Genomic DNA, 9,756 nt, shown 5'->3' with positions numbered 1-9,756 from the left:
ATAAACTCATACCTGGTTGAGCATTTTTGATGTAGAAATGAGGCACCCAAAATGCCAACAAGCACATATGCATGCATAAATATTGAAGCAATGGTTAACATCGTCGCTTAAGTATATCCCTCACGCATCAAAATTAATTTTGCAATTGCACTAGTGGCCAGAAGGAGGGGGGGGGGGTGACCCCCCCCCCCAACCACAACGTACCGATGTCGTCCAAGTTAACTTTTCGTTTCGAGGCAGGGGATACAGGGTAATCCAGAAGAACTGGAAAAAAGGTTGTGAAATTGCGTAAATTTGTTTATTTTTTGTTTAGTGACACTGTTATTCAAAATCAATACATACACATATATAACAAACATCAATTGTGACTGATAAACCTTTAACTACATACTAAATAATGCATTTATTGAACATATTTATTACTGATAACAAGATTGTAACCGTGTTTTTAATAGCAGAAAGCGCAAAAAATATTAAATGATTGGTAAATGCTAAAAGATTTATTGTGGTCTACTATAGTCTCATAAGGTAGAAATACCGTGTGTAATGCTCATTTCTTTCAAATTTAACTCGATATCCTTCATAAGAACCATTGTTTTCGACATTTATTCATTCTTTTAGGAATATTGAAACAACATTATTAATTGTGGTAAACCTTATCTGGCAGTACTTAAGAGTGCATCTTTGACTTTATTTACTCGAGTGAATGCACCTTCAAACCGGTTTAACACAAACATGTCACAGTAATCAATACCATCCGTGTTAAGATGTCGGGGATGTGTTAGACGAATGATTTTGTTTTATGGAGCTTTGAAGAGCGATGAATGGCACTAAAGTGGTGCCAAATGGATATCTCAAACACCCATTGGTAAGTCATTTATTTTTTCCATTTAATTTTTTGTCTTGATTTTTGAATATATAAACAGTCAATAAGTAGGACATCTCGTAAAGAACGTTCACTTGAAACAGTCCTCTTCTTATCCACACTTCGACAGGGAGTGGGGCTACTCTGCCTAAATAGCCGTCAACGAGTATTTTAAGAAATATCAAAATAATAAAAAAATGGTGTCCCAGTGGTTGCACCAGTCAATTGTAACCATGCCCCCCCCATAGTCCACCTAAATGACCGTCAATGGGTCTTTTGACGATTTTAAGACTATGGCAGTTACAGGGATACACATGAAATGTCAAAATAATAAAAAAAAGTATCCCTAATCACTCATTATTGTAGCTACCCCCCCCCCACCCCCCAGTCTAAAATTATAGACGTGTAATACATTCTTCCAATCCTTACTGGTTGACGGTACATTTCCTAACAGGGCACAAATCCTGAACACCGGCTAAAACACGCGTTTGTTTACCGTGATCGATTATTTGATGATCTAGATCAATACAGAGGCTTGCCTTGGTCACACTTGCGAAGTTTCATCTTGTTTTGTTAAGCATTTTTCTAAAAAATGCCATTTATTTAATATAGCATACTTTTTAATTATAATTGTATGACCATGTATTTTCGCTTTTCAAGTGTTCGGTATTTGTGCCCTCCATAGCGTATTTTGAAGGGTGATTTACTATCCATAAAATTGAACGATTTTCGACATAATATTGACGAGATCGTGAATCTGTACTTTGACAGCTGTTTTCACATGAACCAAAGATGTTTCATACGAAAGTTTAACTTACTACAACATAAACTCTCCAAGATAATTGTAAAAAACATCAGAAAGTGTTCGGATTTGTGACCTTAGCCAGTAACGTCTAAACGGGTTTGTGCAAAAACCGGGGGTGTTTTGAAAAATATTGAAATTGTATTAAGTGAAGTATTTTATGGTTTAAATTGATCATAAAGGTTTATATTCATACTTTACCATGTAAGTGAAAAGTTATTTTGCATTAAAACACATTATTTACCTTTCCAATAAAACAAAAGTTGACTGACACAGACAACAATTATGCAAAGCGGAACAACTCGACCCAATCATAATAACTCGGCCACCACTGACAAGCTTCTAGATAGACCTCGTAAATACAATCGTAACAACTCAGCCATGGCCGAAATGTTCCAGTTGTTTAAAAATTGTGCCCTGAAGCCTTGCAGGTGCCCTTCGTGTATATATCGCTATGTTTTGACAGCAAGAAATGAAAAATAAATGTCAAACTCATAATTATTCATAGGATATGACATTTTTATGTATGGAACTGATATAAAATTACATAATCTGGTAATATTTCTTGTATTATGATATTTTTGAGATGTTAAATGCTTTAACCCAGAATCCCGATCGGAATAACTACCCACTTTTGATACTAAACAATTTGTATGTGAAGGATTTGCCATATCAAAAAAGATACAAAAATCCGTAAACGTACAATTCTTTGGTCTACTAAGATTTAGCTTGTGAATGTCATTTTACAGCGAAATCAACAAGTTAAAAAAATACTCATGACCTGTTCCTTATCAATATGAAATATCTTTAAACTTTTAGGAACATTATGCAAAAAAAAACAACAGTATGTTTTACCTTCGGTATAAGAAAATAACTATTTTCTAATAAAACTACTGTAAAAATGTAAGCTAATGAAATGGAAAATAAAAAGATGCTTCCAAACATGCCATATTTTCTTGAGACCATTCGGGGGGATTAATGTTCAAAAGTCTGAAAATTCAGGGGGATTTTGGTAGTATTCAGGCGTTTTTTGTAGCAGGTCTAATTCGACAAAATTTCAAAGTATTTTAAGACGCAAGTACAAAAAAACAAGACTCCCGCGGTGATTATGTCCAGAATTTAAGGGGATTTGGGTCACATACCAGAGAATTTTCATCATCGCCATGTAGCATTACGGGCATGACACACGTGCCAATTTACCTTGTCTACCCCTTTTTCCAGCACTTCATCTATATTTTAATGAGACACAGCCATATTGCATAATAAAAGCACTCACTTGCAAAATAGAATACTTCACAGAAAAATATGTTTCAGAGACAATTTAATGGGCTTACCTTCCTCTAAAATTGGATACAAAATCTGCTCATTATGATCATAAATGATGACTTTCAGACTAATAGAGAGAATGGAATGATTTATCAATATTTTTCATTTCAATTCCCAAATAGTCAGATTTGTTTGCTTCTGATAAAAAGCAAATGCATAATTTATTGTTTAAGTTCATAAACATATCATCTTTTGGCATTCATCAAAAAATAAAAACATCACCACCATAATATTAAAATAAATAAAAGTCATTTCATCCGAATTGTCTACTTTCAGTTTCTCTTCTGGAAGTTCTGTTATTTTCCGATATTTGAGATGAAGGTCATGTCATGTATGTAAACATATTAGTGGGTCATAACAAAGAACAGCATTGTCTATTAGTTATTTTAATCCTTTTCTTTACCAAATAATGTACTGTCACCTTTAAATCATAAATCATTTTGATGACAATGACACATGTTTAAACACTTTAATTTGTTACATTTTCTCTGATTGGATAAAACCTATAGTTTTAACCAATGAAAATCGTCCTTTTATCTGACCAGTCTAATTGACATTTCTTATGCAAATTCTGACAGTTTCAATCAAAACAATGCATGAAATGTGCCCTGCTGACTTATTAAGTGTCACCCAATTGGTGTTGTTAAAACACACCATCATTTGATAATCCAATTAAGACAAGAAGGGCATTATAACTGTAAACAGGCATATATAATTAAACCCTGTGATAATTTTGCGTAATTTTAAACACACTTTTTTTAATTCCGGGGGATTTTCATCCCCCTCCGGGAGACCGGGGGATGGGTCGAAATTCCGGGGGATTTTTCCCCCTCCGGGGGATATGGCATGTATGTCAGCTTCTGGGTTGCTTTGAAGTTGAACTGCTCACATGAACCCACAAAAGATGTGTAGGTATGTGCTTAACAATAAAGGATAAAACATTAAAATGAAGCATTTCAAGGGGAGGTTTTCATTAGGGTAGTGCTACCTTAAACACACACTAAATACAATTATTTTTTTCTCTTTTTTAATCTATTTTCTTTAACCAATGGACTATACAAACAGTAGGGTCAGTCCCAGTATACAGGACAATTATTCAATAAAATGTTTATCCTTTTGATATCATAATTGGTAAAAAAATATCAAAATGTAAAGAAAAAATAAGAGAGACCGGGTTCAAACTGTGGTCGCCAAAATTGCAGTCCAGTGTTGTATCCACTGCTATGAAAGTTTACATTTGTTTATTTGATTTAATATATACCTAGCTTGGTAACATTAAGTGATAACATCGACTAGCCAATCACACATAAAAATTAATTATACTAGGTATACCCACCTAGTAATCTTTTTTAATGGAAAAAAATGTGAAAAATCAATTAATTGTAAACTATGTGGTACTTCAGTTAGTTAGTTTCAATGCATTGTACACATTGATACCAAATTCATGTCAGTTTTCGACAATTTTCTCTTCTTTCGCTATTTCATCATACGGTGTATAGCCCCTGAATAAAGTTTCACTCTGTTTCATTGAGTATATTTCTTAAAAATCTTTTCTTTGTTCTAATCTGCTAAAAGGTCAAAATGTCACAGTCATGTGAGCATCTTTGAGGCCTCTCAGTTATTATAACCAATGCACCAGTCAATTGTAACGGTTACTAACCACGCCCCCCCCCCCGGTCCGGGGGTATACTGGGAATAGTCGGGAAATGGGCCGTGTTTTTACTTTCTATGTGGCCACGCAGGGCGGGGTGACCGCAGTGGTTTTGTCTTTGAGCCAAATTTAGCCGAGATTGGGCCTTATATAGAGTCTCTGGTGTGCAGGGGCATTTGGCCGGGGTTTTACCATCAGTTCGTTCCCGCAGGGGAGGGGATTAGACCCAGGGTTGGCTGGACCGAAAGTCAAAGTCCCCGCTATTCCCTGGACCTGGGGGCGCCAGGGTTACAATTGACTGGTGCACAACATATAAGATATTTATAAAATAAATAAAAGTACAGTTAATCAATATATTTTAATTTTAATGTGGTAAATTAACAAAGAATTAGATAGATGCTTTATGCAAAATCTCACAAAGATGTAAAAAAAATACTAAAGAGTTCAGGTTTGCTAGTTTGTAAAAATATTTCATGGAATCATGGTAAATTGTTATATTATATGTCCAATGACAGCCCATATATTTTTTAACTACTTGAACCTTTCTTGTTATAATTCTTATTATTTTTATTTTTTTAGTTGATGTGTGATGCTGATAATACAGAGACAGCTAGAGTGACAGAGTTTGATGAATAAACTTAAATTAAAAAACAGTGAGTACAATAATCTATTTTAACATGTCTTGTGTGTAAAGTGTGATTCCGAAGCAGTAAATATATATATATATATATGTATCTTTAAGTTTTGAATCACAAATTTAGATCAAAGATCTATTATCACACAAAACTTAAAGGATATATATGAAAAGTCATGTGAATTGTGCAAGTCATATAATATAAAATTTATATTGATCAAGTCAAGCCATGCCATGTAAAAAAAACTGACATCATATCAAAGATTGTATGAATCATTCTCAGAGCTATTGAAAATATTTAATTGGTTGTAAGCGGACCATGCACGGTAATTTTGAGTAACCCCACCAGCCAATACAATATGGCTAAAAAGGCTTTGATAATATGTTTTATCTAATGTTTATCTTTCCTAAAATATTTATATTTATAAATCTATTTACCAGTATAAATCTGTATTTATTTATTTATTAATGCATTTATTTGCTCACTAATATATACAATACACTTATCGTTGTATATTGTCTAGCTAATACATGTATACAAATATGCATAATATGCATAATTATGGGGGGGGGTCATAATTACCTATGGTGTACTGTCTTGTTCTTACGAAGATATGATTTTGACTAAAATCCTTACTGAAAAAGCAGTGCAGACTGGCCTGTTTAAATAATTAATTAAATCTTAATGGGTTTAAATGTATTTTATTTTATTTTTAAAGATATTTTAGAGTTTAAAAGGAAGAGAGTCAGTTTTAAAGACTAAATAATTATATAGTCAGGATAAAAAATAATTATTTTTCAAAATCAAGTTAAAATAATTTTCCATTATTTGGCAAATGGAAAAAAGCTTTAAGAATGTTTTACTGATAGAAAGTAGGCCCAGTATCTTTTGCATTGCAACACTAAGAAAGTAAATATTTATTTTTTGTCTTTTACCAATTCCATCAAAGTCTGTGAGTGGCTCATGATGCTTAGGCCTGCCAATTTAATGGTTTTCGAAATCATAAATTGAGACAACTTGTAACTTTTGTATAAAATCTTCAAAGCTTTCAATAACTTAACATGTCATCCACCTTACAGGGTTGTCATTAATATTCATTGTAGAAGGCTGAAATATTATTTGAGGCGGCTGAACGTCCGAGCGTCGAAGACGCGAGTTTGCTAGGGGGGTCCGGGGGCATGCCCCCCCGGAAATTTTTCAAAAAAACGGTGACAAATCGTGGCATTTGAGCAGTTGTGGGCCCATTAATCGTCCGAATTTGGTCTCTAAATTTTACTACTTTTTACTTAGTTTTCTGGGTTTGTTATACTGAAGAAAAAAACCCAAGATGTCATGACTTTGCAGGGAGAAGCATGCCATCTCTTGGAAAATTTTGAAAATAATGATATGCACTTCTGGCACTAGAGCGATTTCGGGTACAAGTAACAACACTTAATAACTACTGTACCTGTGAACTTTACTTTAAAACTCAGTTTTTGATTATTATTTGTTTAAGAACTTGAAGTATTACCAAACTGCACAGTCACAAATTTTTGGAACAACAATCTTCGTCATCTGACCAGTCTGAATCTGAGTCGCCAGCATCATACTCGTCAAGGCTAAGCTTTTTTAAAGCAATGTCAACTGCTGTCCTGATGACATCTTCACTAACATCCATATATGGATCTGTCTGGACTCCAGCATCCTCAACATCTATGACACTTGTAGCACTAGCAGCTGTGACTGTTGCTGATCCAGACTGTTTTGGAAGTTTACGCCTGTTTCTGTTCTCTAACCATGCATTTACAGCTGCCTTCACTAGCTGCTGACCTTCCAGGGATGATGGCTTAGGAGCATTTATGCAAATGTGAAGCAAAGACTCTAACATGGATGTACTCAGTCTGTTACGCAGCCTTGTTTTCAAAGCCTTCAGTGTACTAGCACCTCTCTCAGGCCATGCATTAGAAACTGGGAGTGAGGCTATCACTTCTGCAATGTAGATTACATTGGGATACAGTTGCCTCACTGCAATATTCTTTAGCAGTTGTAGAAGACACCATTCAGTAGTAGTTTCTGTTTGTTCTTTGCCTGATTTAACAGAATCAGGCATGCTAGGTTTGATGACATCTCTCAAATGATATTTCATTCCTTCCCACTCTGCTTTCAGTCTGTCTGATTTATCAGGATTTTCCTTGAAGTAATGATTAGACAGCACTTCAATTTGACCGTGACCATAACTCCTCATCTCAACACCAGAATCAGGCACCAGCATTGGATCAAAAACATTGAATGCTTCCAAGACTGGTGAGCTATCTGTAAACCTGTTGTCAATGTTCTCAACCAAAGCACTGACATATTTTTCAAATAGAGTATGCAGTTCCTTTGCGTCATTTTGATTCATTTTGATTTCAGCACACATGTCAGTGAATGATTCAATGTCCCGACTAAGACTTTCCATTGGTTTGGCATCAGCAACGAGATTATGTAGCCTATCTTTTGTCATATTTATAGCGGGTACAATGGCTGCAAAACTCAAATATCCCTTTTGGAATCGACGGGACAGATCACCAAGGATGGGAAGAATGTCTCTAAGAATGTAGATGACGCCAATAAATTTGAGCTTTTTCATCTTCGTCAGCAAACCTGAGGCTATTGCATCACTCTCTTGGAAATGCGCAAGCGTTTGGAGAACTGCCTCGTAGTCTTCATGAACAGCTTTTACCGAAGCTTCAAAACTCAACCATCGTGTGTGGCATGCTTTTTTCAGGCGTTTGGTTACACCCTTTACAGCTTTGCCCTCAAGCCGTACAGATTTCAGCTGGGTTTGAATTTTCAAATATGCTGCCATTCTTTTTGGCGAGTTCTGAAAGTACTGCCATAACTGCCTAAGCAATAGCTCTACATTGCTGATGTATTTCAAGGTATGATTGGTATCTGTGCATGCAAGGGCAAGACGGTGGCAAACACAATGTACATTTAACAGTAGAGGATTGACCTGTTTCAGTCTTGCAGCAACACCAGAGCGTTTGCCAACCATCACGGAAGCACCATCAGAGGTTAGCCCAGTAAAAGAAGACAAGTCCAACCCTCCACGCTCCTCAAGTTCTTCAAGAATCAGAGTAGTAATTGCATTTGAATCTGCAGACTCAAAAGATTCAAGAATGTTCTGGCAAGCCAAGAACTGAGTTTCAACATGACCAGTCTCTTTGCAAAAGTACTGTATGAAAGTTACAAGATTTTCAGCTACTGATACATCTGATACTTCATCAGTAAGTATACCAAATGCTGATGCTGCTCTCACCTTACGCAGTACTTCATTCTTCATAGTCTGACCTAGAGTTTCAAAGATTTCCTGTTGGGCTCCCCTGGATCTATGCCCAAAGTATTTCAAACTGTCTACATCATATACCTTTTCTATATGATTCAGCAATGGAACAAACTGTCTGTTTGCTATGAATGTACTCATCATAAAATAAGCACTACTGAATGCCTGTTCTAGAATTACATTTTGTGTGTCCGACCGTTTGTTTATTTCCTTTTGGAAGTAAGATGCCCTTTGAAGCATTTCACTTTCAAGTGCTGCTGCATGAAGAATGCTCTTGCTGTGGGATTTAATGGCATCTCCTTTCAAACGGACACTTGGGGCAGCTGCAAAAACCTCCTTAAGATTCTGTGGGTGTTTCATATCATGTTTACGACAAGCAAGGCAGAACATTCCTTCGCCTTCAATGTAGCAAAGCCACCAGTGTTCTTTATTCAGCCAACTGTGCTGAAATTTCTTTGGCTTAAGTCTCTGCTGCTCATGTAAATTTACACTAGTGCAGTCTATCTTACTGCACAGGAATACATTGTGTATTGTTTTGGAGGAGTCAAAAAGGTTTTCTATGGCTTCTCTACATTCATCACCAGTCCAAGGTCCACATGAGGGTTTACAAGCTGGTTTGGCATCATTCTCTCTGACAGGACAAGAACCACCTGGTTCTGTGCTGCTGGCAACATCTGTCTGGGTGATAGGTGACTGCCTTTTGACATTGTCTGAAAGAGAAGTTTAAACCCATTAACCTTTTCACCGCCATAGGCGACTTGAATCGACATTGCAAAACAGTGAAGTCCCAGATCAGACGCCGCCTTAGAAGGCGGCGTCTGATCAGGGACTTCACTGTTTTGCAACAAAATTTAGTCCTTATATAGGGTTTTGGAAAAGCCAAAGTTTATTTAATTATTTCTGTTATTTATTTCGTTAAAATATTTGATCCAAAACCAGTTACAACCGACAATTTTAAATTTGGTCCGAAAGGGTTAAGGCAATATTAAATTGTACCATGTCATAACTTAAAACAGACACAAGTAATGTTCTGTACTATTTTTTTGTTCCAGGTAGTAGACCGAAAGTGACACAATAAGCTTGAAGCTTCCTTTGTAACAAATAATCTCACAGCAAGAGCATTCTTCATGCAGCAGCACTTGAAAGTGAAATGCTTCAAAGGGTATCTTACTT

General features: G+C 35.9%; 1 protein-coding gene and 1 long non-coding RNA gene across 2 annotated transcripts; one reads left to right on the top strand and one right to left on the bottom strand.

Moving 5' to 3' along the window:
* The first annotated feature begins 771 nt into the window (after window positions 1–771).
* On the top strand, window positions 772–5,298 carry LOC128245341 (uncharacterized). The gene is made up of 2 exons (XR_008263126.1): window positions 772–868; window positions 5,224–5,298. It is a non-coding gene; the product is annotated as an uncharacterized LOC128245341 (long non-coding RNA).
* A 1,214-nt stretch (window positions 5,299–6,512) lies between these two features.
* Window positions 6,513–8,311, bottom strand: LOC128245340 (zinc finger protein 862-like). Its single transcript, XM_052963467.1, has one exon. The coding sequence runs from the start codon at window positions 8,293–8,295 to the stop codon at window positions 6,802–6,804; it is 1,494 nt and encodes a 497-aa protein (XP_052819427.1). The 5' UTR covers window positions 8,296–8,311; the 3' UTR covers window positions 6,513–6,801.
* Between the last annotated feature and the right edge of the window lie 1,445 nt (window positions 8,312–9,756).

This window comes from Mya arenaria, chromosome 9, assembly GCF_026914265.1.
Source record: "Mya arenaria isolate MELC-2E11 chromosome 9, ASM2691426v1".
Lineage (NCBI taxonomy): Eukaryota > Metazoa > Mollusca > Bivalvia > Myida > Myidae > Mya > Mya arenaria.
The sequence above is the reverse complement of the archived record's forward strand: the minus strand, read 5'-3'. Positions and strand labels throughout refer to the sequence as shown.